Source organism: Engystomops pustulosus, chromosome 8 (genome assembly GCF_040894005.1).
Source record: "Engystomops pustulosus chromosome 8, aEngPut4.maternal, whole genome shotgun sequence".
Lineage (NCBI taxonomy): Eukaryota > Metazoa > Chordata > Amphibia > Anura > Leptodactylidae > Engystomops > Engystomops pustulosus.
In genome coordinates this window covers 97880253-97903141 of record NC_092418.1, presented here as the reverse complement: position 1 = coordinate 97903141, position 22889 = coordinate 97880253, and the positions used below count along the sequence as shown (strand labels likewise).

The 22889-nt window shown below is 44.5% G+C and overlaps 1 protein-coding gene across 1 annotated transcript in view; it reads right to left on the bottom strand.

The window, feature by feature from the left end:
- Positions 1-20895, bottom strand: part of PLA2R1 (phospholipase A2 receptor 1) — a 42856-nt gene extending 21961 nt beyond the window's left edge. The window contains exons 1-12 of the mRNA XM_072121909.1: positions 20731-20895; positions 17218-17376; positions 15912-16022; positions 15257-15400; positions 14976-15164; positions 13410-13570; positions 11079-11180; positions 10217-10323; positions 9517-9686; positions 8415-8623; positions 8180-8325; positions 4137-4218 (exon numbers count right to left, since the gene is read on the bottom strand). Of these exons, the coding sequence (XP_071978010.1) occupies positions 4137-4218; positions 8180-8325; positions 8415-8623; positions 9517-9686; positions 10217-10323; positions 11079-11180; positions 13410-13570; positions 14976-15164; positions 15257-15400; positions 15912-16022; positions 17218-17376; positions 20731-20815 (1665 nt within the window). The 5' untranslated portion in view covers positions 20816-20895. The remainder of the gene's footprint in view (positions 1-4136; positions 4219-8179; positions 8326-8414; positions 8624-9516; positions 9687-10216; positions 10324-11078; positions 11181-13409; positions 13571-14975; positions 15165-15256; positions 15401-15911; positions 16023-17217; positions 17377-20730) is intronic.
- Positions 20896-22889: the final 1994 nt, after the last annotated feature.

Here is a 22889-nt window from a genome sequence, read left to right as displayed (position 1 = left end):
TGCCCGGTTCGACTTCCTTATTCATTTCCGCCCGGCCGAGAAGAACATCAAGGCTGACACCCTCTCTCGTGCCTCGGATGTCATTGGGGAGGAACCGGCTCCTCGGCATGTCATTCCTCCTGATCGACTGGTACTGGTCGCACCTGTGGATCTTCGTCAGCTTCCTCCTGGCAAGATATATGTAAAACCTGCTCTACGGAGGAAGATTCTGTCTTGGGGACATTGCTCCCGTGTGGCTGGGCATCCTGGGGTGCAGCGCTCTCTCTCCCTCATTTGCCGATTCTACTGGTGGCCAGAGCTGGCCAAGGATGTTCGGGACTTTGTGGGTTCCTGTGCTTCCTGTGCCCGGAATAAGCCATCACGTTTCAAGCCTGCTGGTCTTCTTCTACCGTTGCCGATACCCAGCTTCCCGTGGACTCACGTGGCGATGGACTTTGTCACAGACTTACCGCCTTCATCAGGCAACACCGTCATCTGGGTGGTAACTGACCGCTTTTCTAAAATGTCGCATTTTGTCCCTCTGCCAGGCCTGCCGTCGGCTCCACACCTTGCCAGCCAGTTCTTCACCCATATCTTCCGCTTGCATGGACTTCCGTTGCACATTGTCTCAGACCGTGGGGTCCAATTTGTCTCCCGCTTCTGGCGATCCCTATGCAATCAGTTACAAGTGAAACTGGACTTCTCTTCTGCGTACCATCCGCAGTCAAATGGACAAGTGGAGAGAGTTAACCAAACTTTGGGCTGTTACCTGCGTCACTTTGTCTCTGCCCGTCAGGACGATTGGTCCGCTCTTCTACCATGGGCAGAGTTCTCATATAACTCCCTGGACTCGGAGTCTGCCGGTGCTTCACCGTTCTTTATTGTGTACGGAAGACATCCACGTCCACCTCTACCCCTCTCCGTGTCTGCTGATGTTCCTGCTGTGGAGGAGTTGGTAGCAGATCTTAAGACTATTTGGGAACAGACTCATCAGTCCCTGCTTCAGGCATCTGCCCGCACCAAGGCTCAGGCTGATAGGAAACGCAGGCCTCCTCCCATCTTCTCTCCAGGGGATAAAGTGTGGCTGTCTTCAAAATATGTTCGCTTGCAGATTCCCAGCTACAAACTTGGTCCTCGCTATCTGGGTCCTTTTGAGGTGCTGAAGCGAATTAACCCCGTGGCCTATAAGCTACGCCTTCCTCCCACCATGCGCATCCCGAACTCCTTCCATGTCTCTCTGCTCAAGCCCGTTGTCCTGAACCGCTTCTCCCGGCAAGTTCCTCCACCCACTCCAGTGACTGACTCCACCGACACCTATGAGGTAAAGGAGATCCTGGACATGAAAACGGTAAGGGGGAGGCGGTTCTTCTTGGTTGACTGGAAGGGGTTTGGGCCTGAGGAGAGATCTTGGGAGCCAGAGGACAATATACTGGACTGTGACCTCCTGCAAGGATTTCTCCAGCCCAGGAGGAGGGGGAGGCCGAAGGGGGGGGGGGTACTGTCACGGGTGGTCCCGCGACGCATATCGCGGGCTCACCCGTGCTTCCCTGCCCCCGCCAGCGCACCGCCAGCGCTGCTTACCTTCCCTGGCTCCCGGCTCGCTCCCTGCCGCCGTGCGCGCACGGTCCCGAATGCTAGGGCGCGCGCCGTCACTTCTCGAAATTTAAAGGGCCAGTGCGCCATTAATTGGCGCTGGCCATTTTGGCAGAATCTATTTAAGCCTGCCTCTTCCTGCAAGCCCCTGCCGCATCTTCGTGCCTAGCGCCCTAGAGAAAGCTTTTCTGATGCCTTGTGCTCTTCTTGTGAATTCCCGTTGTGACCCTGGTTCCGTTTCTGACATCGCTCCTTTGCCGCCTGCCCTGACCTGTTGCTACGTCCCTGACTCCGAACCTGTGCTGCCTGTCCCCGACTACGAGATTGCCTGCCGTTTCTGTACCTCGACCTTGGCTGCCACTGCGGACAAGTCACGCCTGTGGTACGACCTGCTGGTACCACACTGCAGCTAGTCACACCCGCCTTGCGGCGGGCTCTGGTGAAAACCGGGTACCACTTAGACTCCGGTCCCAGGTAGTGGCTTGTGCCATCGTCCGCAGTGGTTCAGAGGATCCACAACCTCACGGACCCTGACATCTATCTATCTATCTATCTCATATCTATCTATCTATCTATCTATCATTATACGGTTAGTATTCAAGTTTATAAATGGTTACATTCACACCCTAGGGACTCTTTTACATTGGCGTTGTTTTTTTTATATCCATGGTTCAGTGATCTCCACGGATGCCTCACAAAGCCATTGGGGCACATTTACTTAGAAAGTCGGAAACTGAAGTGCTATTTCCATGTATAATCCTGGGTTCACTAATACCGTGCGCCAGAAATCATTAATCTGCACTGGTCCCAAAGAGTTCACCATCTTTTTCATGGTGCACCTTTAACATGGGGTGTGCAACATAATTTTAAAGTTAAATCTTGTGCTCGGTTCGAATCAGTCGGACTGTCAGGCGGCATGCCCCCTAATATGTGTTGCATGGAAGCCAGCTGCGCCACAAATGGGTCGCGTGCAACACAATAGTGGCGCAGACACTTCTTAAATACCCGTTCAAGCCGTTTTAGCCATGAAGGACGTGCACAGTCCGACAAAAGTGCGGCGCAATGTAAATGTGCCCCATTGTTTTCAATGGGTGTTTTCACATTGGCTTGTATTTTTTTACTGCTCCATTGTCAGCGGAAAAATTTTCTAAACCTGTCCTATTGTTTTTCATTGATGTGGATCACGGAAGGCTTTGGTTCTGCAAAAAAAAAAAAAAAACTGACGAAAGGTCTGTGTTAAACCTCACGTTTTTGTTTGCAGATGCGGGCAAATAAATTGAAGCAAAATTAAGACAAAATGGAGACAAGGCGCAAAAGACACACAACGCACACGCCAGTGTGAAATCTACCACAGGGATAAAGCCGGTTTTGATAGCCTGTAGGCGTATAGCCGTGGGGCTAAGGACTGCAGGCAATTAGGGGTCAAGGAGAGGTGAATTGATGGCATCCCCTTTAAGGGTTAATTGTTTGGCGGGCTGTGGGCTACGTGACTAAGGGCTGGGCGATTATTAGCCACACCTGGGGGCTGGGTTTAAGTTTTAAAAGAGGGCTGGTGATTCCACTCACCCTCTTCCAGGAAATCTTTCCCTCCCACCCACCCTTTATATGGTTTTAAGCGCTAAATGTCACAGCTGGCGGTTCTCTAGAAGGGGGTGAGGACCTACATTCCCTCTAACGAGGCTGGCATTTCAGGTGCCCCGGTTAAATCACCTCTCCTCAGCTGTTGCATATGCGTTTCAAACGTAATGAAAACGCAGGTCAAAACGCAACGTGTGAACGCGCCCTCAGAGTAGAAGTTTAAAGAGTTAAATTATTTTAATAAAGCTGTGGCCGACTCCCTGATGTCATACCATAAGTTTAAATATAATACTTGTGTCTGAGCTTTTATTAAAGGGGATGAAGGGGTTGGTAAGGTTGGGGTACACAGTTATGCATGCAGTCATACATGCTGGCGTCAACCAGACCTTGTTCTGGGTAATTTGTCATCCGAGCTTTATGTTCTTGTTTTAATGGTGACGAAAGCTCTGAACCTGCCATTGGCCATATTGGAAAAGCTGGACCCACTGGGGGACATTTACTATGGCGTTTCCGCCAGTTTTGTGGCGCTCTCACCACATGTTCTGCTCTCCGACCTATTTATTAGCTGTCGGGGACAGAAAAAATGCCTTTTTCCGTCTGCTCCGACTCTTCTCCGAAAAGGGGCGTGGCTTTGGCGGAGTGGAAACTCAGACACAATTACTATGTGTCGCAGCCCTTTTTGGGCGGTGTAAACTGACGGAAAGTAGACCAAAAGAAAACTGGTCTAGCAGGGACTGTTGGACACATTTCTGGTGCTCGGGACAGATTTTGTCCCAGGGACAGAAAATAGTCTCGGCGCCAGAAATGTCTCTGCACAGCTCCACAATATTAAATGTGTGTCTTCTTACCGAGAGCAGGTCGGTAACAAAGCAAATGCAGACACCGACACTGTAAGTAAATGTCCCCCACTATATTTTCCATGTTTTACCCTGGCCAAAGAGCAAAGCTGCTTTTTTTTGCAATATTTTAACAAAGCTCAGACTTACTGGGGACCCATCGGACCATTCCCAAGAATCTTTAGATGGATTTTGTTTATTGAGTCCAGTCCAGAACTTTCGTGTTTCATTTCTGCAAGAGAAGCAAAACGTGTGATGCATGTGTGATGTATGTGTAATAAGCCATAAAAATAATTTATCGGGGGAAAAGGGTTTCTTAAAGGACACCTGCCACCTGATTACTGGTGGTGGGCCATCCTCATTAGCTGTGTTGTTACCTGTAGCGGATGTGGGCAGTGTTCTTTATTAGTTATAAGGCTTCTGAATAACAGAGAAAATAACTTTGTAATAACATGTAAATGAGTTTGAGGCACTCTGGGTGCGTTCACACGTTGCAGTTAAAACTGCATCGCAATCAGCTTTGAGGTGGTTTTAGGTGCAGTTTTGTCAATTTCACAGATGAAAGACAAGAACTGAACGGGTGAATTTGACTTTGAAGGAGAAACCTGTTCCACAAATGTCATTCACCTGTTGATTTGATGTCTTTCACTTGTTAAAATAAGTAATACCACCTAAAACCAACCCAAAACTAATTGCGATGCAGTTTTAACTGCAATGTGTGAACACACCCTCAGGGTGCGGTCACACGTCGCGTTTAACGCATGCGTTTGCAATAGCTGGAGAGTGATTTGCCTAATTAAACAGCTGCTAAAACCTGTGTTTACAAAACGCAACCGTTAACGCATTGTTAACGCATGTGTTAACATCGCGGTTAACGCATGCGTTAACATCGCGGTTAACGCATGCGGCTGTTAGCGCATTGTTAACACATGCGTTAACATCGCGGTTAACGCATGCGTTTTGTAAACACAAGTGTTAAGAGGTGTTTAATTAGGCAAATCACTCTTCAGCTATTCCAATGCGTTTTTAAACGCATGCGTTAAACGCGACGTGTGACCGCACCCTTAGGCTTACATCACCTGAGCGCCTCATGGCTTCGCTGACAACTAATTATGCACACTCCCCGCCCCATCCACACTACACAGACAGCCGCGACTACAAATCTTGCGCATGCGCGCAAACAACATTCCTTGCACAGCTGCACTTTAACCCCTTAAGGACGCAGGGTTTTTCGGCCGATTTCTCGCTCTCCAACTTCAAAAATCCATAACTTTTTCATTTTTACGTGTACAGACCTGTGTGAGGGCTTATTTTGTGCGTAACAAATTTTACTTTCCCGTGATGTTATTTATTTTAACATGCCGTGTACTGCGAAGCTGAAAAAAAATTCCAAATGTGGAAAAATTGAAAAAAAAACCTCACGTGCGTCACGTTCTTGTGGGCTCAGTTTTTACGACTTTCACTCTTCACTCCAAATAACATGCCTACTTTATTCTTTGGTTCGGTGCGATCGCGGTGATACCAAATTTATATAGGTTTTATTGTGTTTTAATACATTTTCAAAAATTAAACGAATGTGTACAAAAAAGAAAAAAAAAATTTTGCCATCTTCTGACGCTAATAACTTTTTCATATTTTGGCGCACGGAGATGTGTGAGGTGTCATTTTTTGCGAAATGAGGCGACATTTTCATTGCTACCATTTTGAGGTCTGTGCAACATTGTGATAATTTTTTATTTCATTTTTTATGTTATGTAAAAGGTGTAAAAGTCGCATTTCGGACATTTGGGCGCCATTTCCCGCCTCGAAGGTCACCGCCGGCCGTAACAGTTTTTATATTTTGATAGATCGGGCATTTTGGGACGCGGTGATACCTAATATGTTTGTGATTTTTACTGTTTATTATGTTTTATATCCGTTCTAGGGAAAGGGGGGTGATTTGAACTTTTAATATTTTATTATTTTTTTTTATTTTTTAAACTTCTTTTTTTCTTACTATTTTTTAGACCATCTAGGGTACATTAACCCTAGATGGTCAGAACGCTCCTACCATATACTGCAATACTACAGTATTGCAATATATGGCATTTTTGCAGGTCATACATTACAATGAGCCACTGGCTCATTGTAACGAACCTGCATAAGCCATGTAGCCTCGTGTCAAAAGAAGACACGAGGCTACCATGGTAACCGATCGCCGCCCCCCGATGACGTTCGGGGGCGTGGCAATAGAAAAAAAGATGGCGGCGCGCACCGTCTTTTAAACGCCGCCGGCGACTTTGCCGGCGGCGTTGAGAGGGTTAATAGCCGCGATCGGTGCAAGCACCGACCGCGGTTATTAGCGGTGGGGGTTTTGTGCAAAATGCAAAAACCCCCACCTCTGTATGAAAAGGACTCAGCCCGTGAGCCCTCTTCATATATCCCTTATACCTCTGCGCCGTAGAGCTACGGCGCAGAGTGTTAAGGGGTTAAACTGCTGGCAGCGCAAGGAATGGTAATTGTGAGAATTGTAGAGCACCCAAGGCAAGAAGAGAAAGGTGAGTACAGTGTAAATTTTTTTATAGAGTCAAGTATAAGCCGAGTTAGGTTTTTTTCAGGACAATTTTTCTGCTGAAAAACTCAGCTCATACTTGAGTGTATCAGGTTGGCAGAGCCAGGATGCGCTCAGGTGACGTAAGCCTGAGCGCCTCAGGCTCATTTACATATTTTCTCTGTACCCTGTAAGCCTTATATCTAATAAAAACACTGCCCACATCCCCTACAGGTAATAAGCAAGCTAATCAGGACGGTCCACCACCAGTAATTTAATGGTAGATTTCCTTTAAATGTTTTACATCATTTTAAATAGTTTATTATTTTGTATTAGCATCAATTTACCACTAGGGGAGTTGCTCATTAGCATCATAGACGGCAAATCATTGTTAGGCCAGTTGTTTGTAGTCTGATTTCGGCACAGCTCACCCTTCCATCACCATAAGGAGCTTTTTGTGAGGTAGCCACACAGATGGGTCATGATGTGGTGAAACACCAGTGCCCAATGCACTAATATGATGGCCTTAAGCCAAATCATGGCCCCATATATCTTGTCATGTGCTCATCATGTGCAAAGGCCCTTACTGTTGTGCTTTACAACTGTTCAACCTTCTATGAGGACATGCCTCTGGCAGGACCTCATAGAACCCCTATCGGGGTCAGTTTTAGGGTTTTGGTAGTCAAAGCCACTCATGGACACCATGCAACAGCTTTACAGCAAGCCAAGTTTCATAAACAGACATGTAAGATTCTGTGGTCACTATTGGCCATAGTATCTGTGGGGTTAAGCACCTGTTCCTTTGCTATAACCATCAAGTACATGTATGTAAGGATTCACTAATTAAGTGTGTTCCACGATGTACATGAAACTGCACCATGGGGTGAACCTGACAGACCTGCTGAAGCTGAAGAAGAGTCTTCTGTCTGACAGCTATTCCTTCCAATCTCTCTCTATATATGAACATGCTTTTGTTTTCAATGGGGGATAAGAGCATCATTGTAGCCAGAGCATAGGTCCTAGCTTGTCCCACAAGAGAACAAAAGGTTGGGTCTGCTTATGTTAAACATACATGATCCCACGGCTTTTTGTTGGTGTTGATCCTCAGCACAAACTTCAACTCATGTTATTCTTTGCAAAACTTGTAAGGTTGGTCTACCGTAAAATGACTTATATGGAAACTTTAAAAAGGTTCTCCAGCCATAGCAAGTTAGGCCCTAGTCACAGGATGGGGCCTACCTTGCTGATCGGTGGGGGTCTCAGTGATGAGCTCCCTGTGGATCTCAAGAACGGGGATCTGTTGTACCTCGAGATGCAGAAATCAGCCGGTCGTGCATGCGCCAGCTGCTCTATTGATCTATTGAGCAAGTGTGGTGCTCAGCTATTTCCGTCAGCGCCATAGAGATAAACGGAGCAGTTGGCGTATGCGCAACTGGCTGCTCTGAACATCTTGAGCGTAACAGGGATACAACAGACCTCAGTGGGGTTCTTAGTGATAAGACTGAGTTAGGCCTTATCCTGTGAATAGGGCCTAACTTGCTATGGCTGGAGAACCCCTTTAAGGTTACATTAGCAATCTCAAAAAGATAAACTTGATGCACGCTATGTTTAGGAATCCATTAGGATACTGTAGGTATTATAGGATACCAAAATATATATTTACCCACTATACATGGTGCTTAAGAGTTCTTCTACAAATTGCTTTTCTTGAAAATTTGATAAACTAACAAGATCAGCTCCAAAATCTTGGCACAAATCTTCTGCCTCACGCCAGGTTCTTTTTCTCATTAGCTTCTCATGGTGGAAAACCTTGTTTGGAAAATAATATGAAAAACTGGCCATTTTGAACTACATAAATGACAGACAGAGGACCGTCCATCAATGAAGTGACACCCTACCTTATAGCAGTGCTGGAGACCTGGCTTTGTTTCCCAAGGTGCCACGCAATCTTGACTCATAATTCCCTTGTGTGGCTTTGTATCGATTTCTATTTCATTTCTTAGAGGCTTTTTACATAGAGATCTTGCCAAAAATATTTCACAATCCTTCACTTCCCAGTGACCCAGGTTGGGTCCAGTACTCAGAACAACACAGCCTCCATTATAACCTAAAAAAATCGTATTATAATTCACGTTCACAAACATTATGGTAATGACAACATGAACTACAGGCAGTGCTGGTGCTACAAATTAGGAATACTTCTTGAAAAATAAACCAGGCACAGTAATGCATATTCTAGGAATGGACAGTGGACACAGACAGAGACAGTGGGATCTGAGATCCCTTCCCAGCTTCCCTGCCTACTTCCTCACTTTTCTAAGTGGTAAGGAAGAACCAGTTGACGTTCCCATTCTGCACCAAAAGTGCAAAACATAAAGACAAAGACAAGACAATACAAATACAGAATATTCACTAGAGTTGGGTCAGAACCAAGAGGAAAAAAAAGCAGTACAAAATCACACTGGAGAAGGATAGTCTGAATACAAGCAAAGGGTCGAAATACCAGAATACAGAGTACTGAAATAACAGGAGAACACCAGCCAACAACTTACTAAGAACAACAGCCATACTCTACAGACAGGAAGACGATGATGCAGATACAGATGTTACAGGCCTTTTAGCTTTTTCCCTTCTTAATCTCTCAGTTGGAAATGGGAGAATAGTTGATATGATGTCTCCCACACACAAAACATGGAGGACACCAAAGACTTTGCTTCCTAACTCTCTGTCACTTAGAAACAGCACCATCTAGAACATTATAGAGTAGTACTGCAAAATAAGCATATGAATGTATCATGTGGGTGTGATAGAAAACTTACTAGACTGCAGCATCATGTCTGTGTGCTCCCAATTGCCTTCCTTGGGAAGTTCCCTCTCTCCTCCTCCCTTCTCCATAGAGTTTTATGTAATTTGATATAATATTGTAGTGATCTTTTACATATGATGTCACATCCTGTATATTGTAAGTATAATGTTTGCTCCCTGATGGAACTCACTTACGTGGCTCCTGGTTACCCCAGTTTGTGTAGCTGACTTTCCACTTCTTTATACCATATAAACGCCATTTGTACTCTCCAGAATTAATAAAGTCATTCAGGCCAATCCAGAAGTAAGGCTCTCCGGGTATTATCTTACTGGATATTAGGCTGTTAATAAAAGCCTGCTCAAACCTTAAGGTAAGTAGAAAACATAGATATAAGTATTTGATGCACTGAGACTCTATATTATATGTACATTATGTCACTGTTACATCAGTATTAAACCTATTGGGGCATTTACTTATCCGGTCCGGAGGAGATCCCGAAAGTGCATTGTCCGACAAAAATGCACTGTGCCGCGATTCAATAAGATCATGCGCCCGATTTGCTGAATGTGTTGCTTCCCCGCTCAGGTCCACCGGGTTCACCATCTTCATATCGATGTATGTAAGCGCTTTGCTTGCGGCACAATTTTTAAGTTAAATCCTGCGGTTTTCCTAATCCGTCGGAGCGTCTGACGACCCGCTCCTGCTTTGTGTTGCATGAAAGCCGGCGCGAGTGCGACTAAATCCAACACAATCACCTACTAAATACCTGTTCCAGTGGCGCGATCCCCAAAAACGTCGGAAAACTCGACAGAAATGTGGCAGCGGGACCCTTCGTAAATAAGCCCCAATATATTTGAGGAGACTTGTGGACACTTGTATCGAAGTAAAACATACCTATTAGTTATAAATGCTAGGGGGTAGGTCGAAACGTTTGCAGCTAGTGAAAAACTTTCATTGTTTGAGTTGGTCCCATAACAATAGTCTCCGTGCCTCACCCAATTCTGCAAAAAAATAATTAAATAAAACAGTTGGTACAGTGTGAACGCCGTGCAAGTTTCACTGAGGATTCTGGGTAAGAAATATGCAAATATATTTTCCAGGGAGAGGAAAATGAAAAACTTTGGAGGGAATTTATCATACACCAGCACTAGTGCGCCAGCATATGATAAAGGCCCCGTTCCTTGGATACATCAAGAGGCCTAGGCCCCTTGATGTATCTGGTGGTCACAAATGTTCGTAGGCATGGTGCAGAAACGCCCGTGCCCACCCACTCTGCCGGCTGACGCAGCCCTCATAGTTTTTCTGTTCTCACCCTAGAAAATTAATTTACACATTCCTTACCAAGCTGGGGGATGGTGCAGCGATTGATTACTTCTGCCTGAGACAACACAGTGATTACGTATTCTCCTTTTTGCTGGGCAGGACAAGGCTGGAGCAGTGCAAAATTAGGGTAAGAAGAGAAGCGCCAGGGCAGCCACAGGAGTGACAGAGCCTCATTATCCTAATTATATAATAGTTATTCCAGCAAAACCACTCAGTTCAGGGATTAAACAAGATGTGTTTCTGCATCAGTGTCACTACAGCATTCTCAAGGTATGTTTGGTTCATAATGCATAAAAGCAAATGGTAGATTTCCTTTAAAACTACTAAAATAGACAAATCGCCAGGCCCAAATGACATACACCACCAGGAACTATATCTAACAGCACTCGCATAAATTGTGTTTCTTACATCTTGTTTATGTCATATTATTTACCTCTTCACAGGATTCATCAGCCGTCATGTTCCTTGACAGACCAGGTTTCTGACAAACTGAGAAGAGTTTTTCTCTACAAGGTCTCACCTTCCAGTTTCCATCCTAAATTAGAACAGAAGAAACATTCATAGATAGATATACATCTCAAGCATGCCAAAAATCACACAAGGGTGTCATAATGATGAATGGGACATCTGTCCTGCGGCACAGTAAACTTTGCTGCTTTTCCTGATATAAACAAGTGTACAAAGTCAAAGGGTTAAGTCTTCTTTCATACAGCCTTCCCTTTGGAATAACTTGCCCTTGATCCAATATGGTGGTTTATAATGACGGCCATGGACATAGCCTAAAACATCCATTACTTGTTGGGGTGTAATCAACGTAAGTGAATGGAGCCAGGCATCTGATTGTAGAGGGGACACCTAATGAGACCCCCGGTGACCACAATTCACCCAGAGGGCTCCATGTGGATTGAGAGCTGGTACATATATTGCAATTTCACTGTGGTTTTAATTCAGAATTTTGGTTCAAAATTGTAAGCCAGTCCCAAAAACATGAAGACGAGACCCTACAGTAAAGTCTGAATTGTTATCAAGTCAGTGACATGGAGTGAAGAGTTCATGGTCCAATCCTCCCCCTTATCCCTATGGCACAGATCACTGAGCCGGTGACTGGAATGTGACCCTTTACTCTACAAATATGGCACAGATGTTCTCATCAGGAAAGGAGACAACCCCAGTACAGCTGGATTAGGAGACCTAAAAAAATATTTTCATTTCAGGGCGTGTAGACTGGGGCTACTTGTTTGGGAGGGTCATGGTACACTTCTCTATAATGAGAGAATAGTGTCTGTACGGGAATGGGGAACGTTCCCTAAGATTTCTCATACGGAGCACAGATGTGTTTCTCAATGTACGCCTTATATGTTGCCATTGGATTTAAGCTTAAAGGGGCTGTATCAAGTATCAGGGTGAAACCTAAACTTTGTGCTGCCTGAGGCGAGCTATAGACCGGCACCCCCTCCACAACATGCAGTAGTAATATATCAGGTGTTTTTTTTTAGTACATGGGTTCTCCATACAGTGTCAAGTATAAAAGTCTGTTTTATAGCAGGTGACTCCATTCCTGATGCTGCCCCCAATCTTGCTGCAGGTGGTGCTGCCTGAGGCAAGAGGCTCAACTCACCTCATGGCTGGCACTCCTGCCTAGGATCCACTGAATAGGAGTTAACAATTTGATCGGTGGCAGTCTGACTGCTGAGACTTCCACAATCAGGAGAATGTATCCCCACCATTTTAAGTAACAGAGGTTCCGTTCTCACCAACTGAATACTGAAATTGTTGAGCACAGTGCAAGGGTATCTCCGTTACTCCTGTTCACTACCGAGTGGTTCTGCAATGTTAGCACCCTGTATTATTGAATGGAGCTTTACTCAGTTAGTTCTTGTGGGCTTTTCCAGCAGTTGGACCCCCACCAACCACATTGTCATCATCTATCCTATGGATACAGTAGGGGGTAATAAAAATTCTTGGTACAACCCCTGTTCCCCTGTTCTTCACCTGCTCTATATCAGATGGGCCACTCATTATAGAGCAGGGAGTTTTTAACCCCTTACCCTTTTTTGTCAGGTCTTCCTATGAAAATGAGGGTCTTTATAAGGGATTTTATTCAGTTTTAATGATCTTCTATTAAATACTTTAAAATACATCTACCGTCAGCTTACGGTAGATGATTATCACTCACCTCCCCGTTCCTTCCTTGCATTCTCAATACTCTATTTCCCATAACTTTGTATGGCCGCGTTTTGGAGAAAACTCATTTTATACCATATACAAAGTACCCTGTGGTGCTCTGCAGAACACCACCAGGCTCCGCCAAAATATAATTTATGCACGCCCTGGGGCAGTGGTAAGGCCCTGAGAGCGTTCTGAGAGCCGATGATGTCACCGACTCTCTTTTCAAATCTTGTGCTGGCAACAAGCCGACAGGTAACCACGCGCATGCGCAAGATTTTCACATTCGCTACGCGGTCTGCTTGCTGTCCAGTGTGATATTTGAAAAGAAAGCTCTAAGAATGCCCCGGAGCGTGCATCGATTATATCTGGGTGGAGCCTGGTGGTACTCTGCAGAGCACCAAAGGATTATTTGCATATGGTATAAAATGATTTTTCTCCAAAATGCGGCCATAAAAAGTTATGAGAAATGGAGCATAGAGAACGTGGGCATGTGATGGAGACGTGAGCAATAATCTGATGGTAAATGTCCTTTAAGCTTATTTAGACTACACTAGAACAGGAAGCAGAAGCGAATGAAAAGAAAGAATGATCTTACTGCTCTTTGTGCAGAAACGCAGAGGTCACTGTCTGCTATGCCAGTGTTGGGTTCATGTCTCTGCCAACTTGTAAAGGTCACGGATGAACCATCTGACCATTGAAACATCACAGGAGCCTTACGCTTAGAGCTCATCCCAATCCAGGCTTCTCTGATGTCTTCTGGAATAATAAGAATCATGTACAACATGTAGCAAGATCTTGGAGTTTATGTTCATAGCTTCCTTGTGGGATATATACAATACAGGCCAAAAGTTTGGACATACTTTCTCATTCAAAGAGTTTTCTGTATTTTCATGACTATAAAAATTGTAGATTCACATTGAAGGCATCAAAACTATGAATTATCACACGTGGAATTATATACTTAACAAAAAAGTGTAAAACAACTGAAAATATGTCTTATATTCTAGGTTCCTTTTGCTGTGATTACTGCTTTGCACACTCTTGGCTTCTCTTGATGAGCTTAAAGAGGTAGTCACCTGAAACGGTTTTCATATCACAGGTGTGCCCTGTCAGGTTTCGTAAGTGGGATTTCTTGCCTTATAAATGGGGTTGGGACCATCAGTTGTGTTGTGCAGAAGTCAGGTGGATACACAGCTGATAGTCCTGTTGAATAGACTGATAGAATTTGTATTATGGCTAGAAAAAAGCAGCTAATGAAAGAAAAACGAGTGACCATCATTACTTTAAGTCAGTCGGAAAAATTGGGAAAACTTTGAAAGTGTCCAGGAAAGAAAGACCAAGAGTCACCTCTGCTGCGGAGGATAAGTTCATCCGAGTCACCAGCCTCAGAAATCACAGGGTAACAGCAGCTCAGATTAGAGACCAGGTCAATGACCAAAGGACATTATGACGCAAGGACCATGGTTACCACAGCACCTTGCATGCTATTCCACCCAGTTGCTATTCCATCCAGTTTCGTTTAGTTTGGACCATCAATTATTATTTAACAGGACAATAACTCCATACACACCTCCAGGCTGTGTAAGGGCTAATAGACCAAGAGTGAGTGTGATGGAGGCTACACCAAATGACATGGCCCCCACAGTCACCAGACCTGAACCCAATAGAGATGGTTTGGGGTGAGCTGGACCGCAGAGTGAAGGCAAAAGGGCCAACAAGTGCTGAGTATCTCTGGGAACTCCTTCAAGACTGTTGTAAGACCATTTCAAGTGACTACCTCATGAAGCTCATAGAGAATGCCAAGATAATAATGAAATCATAGTTTTGATGCCTTCAGTGTGAATCTATATTTTTTTTAGTCATGAAAATACAGAAAACTCTTTGAATAAAAAGTTGTGTCCAAACTTTTAGTCTGTACTGCACATGGGAGGATTTAACAATAAATCAACCTAAGCAATTTCTTGGGGCTCCAGAAGTCAGGGGGCCCCATATTGAAATCTTCACTATTGCTTAATGGAAGAGCAGGAAGCAAGAGACTTCTTGTTCCACCATTCAGAGAGGAGCTATGCATTAGATTACTTTACATGTACAACATATCAGCTTTATCTATGCCAAGCCACGAATATGTGGACATAGAAAATACATTTTTAAAAATTCTTACGTTGATCAAGATGATTAAGTAGAAACTCCACATCTGCCAGTGAGCGCACACTCCATAACTCCCCTCCATCACTACGACAAGCGGCCGATGCTTCGGACCAGCTGAGCTCTTTCTTCTGAAGTTCAGCACAGCGCCGGTTGTACGGAATCCAGTTTGGCTCACACTGGGTTGGATAGAACTTCCAATTCTCTATTATATAAGAAATAAGTGCATTCATTAGAACTAATTACAAACTGAGACACTGTAGAACACATCATCAGGCTACAATATCGAGCACTCACCGTAGAGCAAGTGGTGTCTTCCCGCAAGACACTTTTTGCAAACATAAGGAAGTTTGGAATCACATCTGGAGCTCTGCCATTTGTTCTCTCTTCCTGCATAGAACGTTCCGCAATGTTTCCTCTCGCGGTAAAAAGGAGGGAGATCTGAACCATAAGCATTAGAAGTGTTAGGTGGAGAGAGCTGCAAGAAGCATATTATAGAGCAATAACTTCTGCTGTATAACATGCTGCTCCCAGATAGGACATTGTGACAATCTACTCAGCTCCCCCTGCTCTATAACAGCCTACTTACAGATAGGGCACTATGTACAATCTGTTCAGCTCTTACTACTGTATAACATACTGCCTGCTGACAGGACACATGTACAATCTGCTCTGCGCTTAATGCCCTATAACATGCTGCCTGCAGATACTATCTTATGTACAATATGTTCAGCTTCCTCCTGCTCTATAACATGTTGCCTGCCAACCAGACACTATGTACAATCTGCTCTGCTCTTCCTGCTTTATAACATGCTGTCTGTAGGTAGGACACTATGTACAATCTGCTCTGCTCTTCCTGCTCTGTAACATGCTGTCTGTATGTAGGACAGTATGCACAATCTGCTCAGCTCCTTCTGCTCTATAACATCACTTTCTTTACAGGAAACCATACCTTTCCAGTTGAGAAATCCCAAAGCTGAACCATCTGACCACTGCCATCCGGATAATCTATCTATTTGGTTAAGACCAATCCATAACATGATGTCCGCATTCTCCAACTTCTCTGCAAGTATCATGGAGAACAAACAAGTCACCAGATGATTGGAAAGAGATATTAAAGGTTACAGTATCTCGTATATATTTTCAAGCTCTAACCATTGATTTAACACCTTAAGAAACACATTATATGATAGTGACAGTAAGAATTCTGCTTCTCAGGCCAACACATAGGGCATTATTTACTAAGTGTCCACAGATCGCACTTTCGTCTGATTTTTGAAATTTTCGGAATTTGTACCGCTGTGACAGGTATTTAACTGGGGATTATGTCGCACATGATGGGATTGTGGCACGGCTGCGCTGGATTTTATGGGACAGAAATCGGGGGCTGGGCCATCGGACAATCCGACTGATTTGGACATTCAAATTGTGTCGCATCCAAAGCACTTACATGCACCAGGAAGAAGAAGGTGAACTCTGTCGGACCTGAGCGGGGAAGTGACACATGCAGGATATCGGACGCACGATCTTAGTGAATGGCGGCAGATGTGCACAGACAATGCACTTTCGTGGAATGAGCAGGACTGGTAAGTAAATGTACCCCATAGTGATTGGGTACCTTTTCGGTACACTCATACTGTCAAAGACTGTGTGTGGGCAGGGTAATCAGTACTCTCCCTTTCAATCACTGTGTGTGGGTGGAATAATCAGTACTCTCCCTGTCAATCACTGTGTGGGTGGAGTAATCAGGACTCTCACTGTCAATCACTGTGTGTGGGTGGAGTAATCAGTACTCTCCCTGTCAATCACTGTGTGGGTGAAGTAATCAGGACTCTCCCTGTCAATCACTGTGTGTGGAGTAATCAGGACTCTCCCTGTCAATCACTGTGTGTGGGAGGAGTAATCAGGACTCACTCTCAAGAGTCCTGATAATCGGTTTCAATCTCTAGCATACAATTTTTATGTTCGGTTTAGCTTAAAAAATGTAATTCCTGTAGATTAGTCGGGGATGTCGGGGTCACTGCTCAGTTCTGGCCAATATGTGATGTGATGGCGGGGTCAGAATATGATGGAGTGTGGTAATGGCATCATGGGATCGTTTTGCTATGTAAAATGCTACTATTTAGTTTCGCATTCTGCTATATAGACATTTGTATATCAGTGGAGATTTAGAGATTTAGTTCACTTTTTAAATCTTGCATTTTCTTTATTTGTCAAATAATTGGGAAGAACACAGCGGTGCACAGCCAGACACTTACTGGAAATATACTTCTCCTCTTCCAGATTTGTGATGCTCAGCAAATCTCCCCCTTGAGCCTGACAAGACATTCTGGCTTCATTCCATGAGAGGAAAGATTGTAAATGGAACTGGTAGCAAATACGTGAGACATTGTTCTCCTCCCATAAATGATCACAGCCTAAGAGTGAAATGAATATATGGAGCTTTATTATGACATTATATATATAAGAACCATAACCATAGTGTCATCCAGAGACAAACATTGCATTTATGTCCCTGTACACATTCAGTAACACAATCTCCATTTACCATGCGCAGTATTACCTTTATTACTCGGATGAATGGGCCCCAGGACCCCAGTGTGACTGCTATATCACTATATCTATATCCCTAACTGCTGTTCTGTTCCCCTAGGGCAGTGGTGACGAACCTATGGCACGGGTGCCTGATGTGGCACTCAGGGTCCTCTCTGTGGGCACTCAGGCCATTGCCCCAATTTCACCAAACAGGGCCAAAACTACCAAATCTTCCTGCAGTCCCAAGCAACTTAAAAGATGCTGCTCTCAGTGCTATTTTAAAGTGACACTTCATTGGCTGTTTGGAACTGCAGGAAATGTTAGAAGGTGCTGACAGAACTGCATTATCTTGGAGGTCCTCCTGCTGGACCCACCACTCTTCCTGGAGAGAAGCTTCAATGATGGTCTGAATTTGCCCTCCTTCTTTCAACCGTATTGGTTGCCTCAGGGGGGCCAATACAATTGAATGATGTTGAAGAACAGGTAGCAACAAGTTACTACTTAATGGTAAATAAGTGGATTCTGGTTGTAGTTTGGGCACTTGGTCTGCAAAAGGTTCACCATCACTAGGGGAAGTCATAAGGACCATACAAGGTCTTACTCGGTCCTTATCCAGGACCCCAACACTAAATCTGTAAAAGCCCCCCCCCCCACCTACCATTTATAATACTGCCCTTTTTTAGCTATATCATACCGGTGTTATGGGTAGGCAAAGTGGGCATTTGCCCAGGGCCCCATGAAAGAGGAGAATCTCTTCTTTCAAATGAATATAAAATTGTGCTTCTAGGTGTCAGGGATATTCAGGTTTAACGGAGGGTTTCGGTTGAGATTTTTCAATATAAAAATCACTTCTGGGGCACATTTACTAAGGGTTTGAACAGCTCATTTTAGTCGGGTTTCCCAACTTTTTACCGTTTTTGCCCTGAGTTGCCCCGAATTTTTGGCGCAAGTGATTGGATTGTGGTGCATCGGTGCCGGCTTGCATGCAACGCAAATCGTGGGGCGTGGACATCGGACAACCCGACTGATTTGGACAAACCGCGGAATTTAAAAACCAAATTGCACCACAAGATCAGCACTCACATGCATCGGGAAGAAGATGGTGACGCGGACCTCAGTGGGGGAAACGACTGATGCAGGAAATCGGGCGCACGAGCTATGTGAATTGCGGAAGATCCGAATCCGCATTGGACAACGCACAGCGGGGATCGCGATGGGACGGGTAAGTAAATGTGCTCCAATATCTCCGTGAGATTCTAAGTGTCACAGAGTCAAAGATACAGCCCTCAAAAGTGCCCCCTCTCCAGATTCTTAGCCATCAGGCTACAGGGAAAATTTGCTGCACACAGGAGCTGCTGCGTCTCACAGATAATGGAAATATTGGCGCACATTAACTTACCCGTCCTGACGCGTTCCCCGAAAGGGGATTGTCCTAACGGAATGCCCTGTGCTGCGATTCACTAAGATCGTGCACCAGATTTCCTGCATGTGTCGCTTCCCCGCTCAGGTCCCCCGGAGTTCATCTTCTTCTTCCCGGGGCATGTAAGTGCATTAAAAGTTAAATCCCGCCCTCAGTCCGAATCACTCGGAACGTCCGACGGCCGCCCCCTAATTTCTGACGCATGAAAGCCAGCGCAGCCACGCCACAATCCCTTCTCGTGCGACACAATCCCCAATTAAATACCTGTCACAGTGGCGCAAATCACAAAAACTTCGTAAAAACTGATGAAAGTGAGGCCCCAGACCCTTAGTAAATAAGCCCCATTGACTTTATATGTTAATTAATTTTGATAAGGAACAATATCAATTAATATTCATGTTTTTAACCCTCTGTTATCCAGAACTATCTAAGAACACACTTGCTCTCCTATTGTCTTTATTTTCATGATCGTTTTTTGGGGGGAAAATTGACTGATACCATGAACATTAGATCCTCCTCGCCTAATATGGCTACATTATCTACCATGCTTCTTTTTATTTTACTCATCTTTATAGCACTGACATATTCCACAGCGCTGTATGGAGATCGTCATAAGTCCCATCAGTATCTCTTCTCAATAGGGTCACAAATGATCTATGTTCCAAATTTAGCTTTTAATATGTTTTGGAATGTAGGAGGAAACGCTGCGGGATATCGAGGAGGCCTCATAGAGACACAAGTCTATATTTTTTCCCCGAACAAAGGAAAACCCCTTTAAAATACTTTTGTTTATGTTCATAGGGGATGTAATAGATACAGATGTGTGTGTGGTAAAGCCCCAGCATCACATGGCACTGGAAAAGTTTATGCTCGGATGTTCCTCAGTTATTCTTTTTAGGAATTTAGTAATAGTCTGTCCAATCAGAGTGCTGCTACTTTCAGAGTGTAGCCTAATTTTATGAGGGCAAACCAGGGGTGTAAATAGGATAGACAGGGCCCCATAGCATACTTCTGAATGGAGCCCCCCTTCCCATTTTAAATTTTTCATATTACACTCACATACAGTATATACACACACATTTATATACCTATATACATAAACATACAGTTCCAACACACACATTTATACACTCTTACACACATACACATCACATATACACACATACAGTGCCATATACTGTACAAACGTGCAGCATATATATAGTGGTGCACATCCTCCATTCTTTATTGTCAGGTTGGATTATGGGGCCCCCTGACACTGTGGGCCCCATAGCGGCTGTTACGCCTCTGGGGGTAACAATGACTAGCTATCAATGTATTTATACATTTACAGAAGGAGCAGTATTATATTCATAGGGTTAGTTATTTTTTTTTATTATTGGCTCTAAGTAGTTTATAAATAATCAAGAACTAATACCTACCTAACTCCTTACCTCTGATCCAGCACAGAGGGTCAGGAGAGAATATGGTGTAGCTGGATATGGTCCTGGAGTATTATCAAGATTTCTATGGGATCATAAATCATTTAGGCACTCTATATAGTCACATTACATGGCAGTATTACTACGGCACTATATGGCGGCATTATATGTCCTAAAATTACTTACTACAGAGGAGCTCTTCCTTACTTGCTGTCCCTCTATCCTAAGTCTGTCCTTGTATATAGGCCCATTAGTCCCCGGACCCCGGATATGACTGTATTGGCAATAACAATAAATCATCTTAACTATAATAACTTTGATATTAGTAAAGTAAGAAAATTTACGAATAGTAAAGACTCCTAAAAGTCATGTACTTCAGTATATATCACACTCACGGATCTCACTGGAGAGTTGTGCAGAAGTGTAATGGAGCAGGATCCCACAGACTAATCCAATGATATGAAGCCATAGGGCAGACATAGTGCTGAATATCCAATGTGGCAAAATTTGGGAAAGTAAATGCAACCACACACACTATAATAGATGCAGCTGCCTTCCCACAGACAGTAGGGGGAAGGGGAGGTATGCCAGAGGATGTGGGTTGAGCTATATAGGGACAGGAGGAGCTGCGATATCCTCTATCACACTCCTAATAGCCTTCATTGGACAGATATTGGTTATATCAGTTGGGATAATCAATATTATTGGTTGTCAATAAGATTTCCAGGTCATTCAATGGAGAGTATAGTAGAACAGTAACACATCCCCACATCCCATAACCTAAATTACTTAATTTTACATTCATGTAACCGTGAAAGCTGCAAAACAATAATGAATTAATAATAATGATAATAATAATAATGAATTAATGATAGTAATAGAAACTTGTTATTCTCCAAGTCTCATCATATGTAGCAAGTCCATTAGATTTGGAATGTCTTAGATCTATTGACTTGTCTTTAGAGAACTCTGGCGCCATCTAGTAGCAACATTTGTAATATCTTTAGTCTCTATTGTCCAAGTGGAGGAGAGATTGACACAAGGCAGGTCCTATTTCATTTATAGGATCTGGCTCATGGACAGGCGCTACTGATTTATCAAAACTGATCAAATACCATATTTTGCCAGTACATCCCTCCATGTGATAGAGAGGTTCTGCTGACAATGAATAAGATTGTATCTAGGAATAATAATCACAGGAGTGATCTTAAAGGATTTTCCTATAAACAACATTCATTTGCAACATCCCCCACCGGGGCCTAGCCCTTGAGGTGAGGCCTGGAGTCAGCCGGGGCCCGCGGTACCGGAGTGGCTGGCGGTTGCGGCCTAAGCACGCTATTGTCACGGTGCTTGGTACGGGGGAACCGGAGGGCTGTCCTACAGCCTGGCAGGTCTCCAGCAGGGTGGTGTTGGCAAGAAATGATGAGGGAGAGGCTGCTATAGCGGATCTCCCTGGGGCAACCCCTTAATGTCCCGAGGGTGAGTCTCTGGGTGATGGACAGGGTGCCGGTGATGAAGGCAGCCGTATTAGCAGGGACCAGACGGAGACAGAAGTTGAAGAAAACAACTTACAGTTCTTTATTTGAACCGCAGGAACCGCAGCAAACGTGCCTTTAACAGGTAGATGGGGTGCCGAGATGTGAGTTGGAGGGAGCCTCAGGAGATAGTTCACCAGCCTGGAAGTAGAGGGCAGGCTGGGAGGCAGCTGTGTCCTGGTAGGAAGCTTCAGCTTGTCCTGTAGGGCTTCAGGTATCACCTTCAAAGGTAAGATGATACCTCTTTCCTCACTACACTAACTCTAGTCTAATGCTCCACTCTTCAGAGGCAGGGGCTAGGCTCTTCCTGCTCTGGTATGGGCCAGACTAAGATTACTCACTCACTCACTGATTCTCCTAGGATTCCACACTAGAATAATCATCCAGAATCTCTTCTCTCTCCTGAGAGAGACTGCTCTAGAACATTCCTGACCAGAGGTTTTATTACCTCCCTTTGGTCAGGTGGTGGCTGCTCCTCCAATCACATCTCAGCTTACAGAGCACAGGATGTAACACATATCATTGGATAACAGCATCTTGCATTATACAAAATACTTAACCTCTGCCTTGCCAGGCAGGATTAACCACTGCAGTTTCCCCTGTGTGATGTGGTGACATGTTATGGGGCTTATTCGCAAGCACCCACTCGCCATTGCATCGGCGAGGGTGTTGCATACCCCGGGGGCAATTGAAAGAGCCGCCCTCGGCTCGACTACAGATGGTTTGGGGCACAGAGGGGGCTAAGGGCACTTCTAGGAAGTGCAGGCTATGTGAGGTGTAGGGACAAACCGCCCATGGTCCTGGAGACGGGCACCTGGGTTGGTGTCGGACTGAGACAAAAAAAAAAAACATATAGCTGTATGACAGTTGGTCGCTGACGCCATTAAACCGAACTGTACAGTAGGAAAGGTGTGGTGTCATGTCCTGTAATCCACTCCTTGCACCAAGGCCTGTATATTTGTTGTATCAACGCTTCTTCCCTGGCGGCAATTATATATAAGGTGTCTATCTGCATTGCG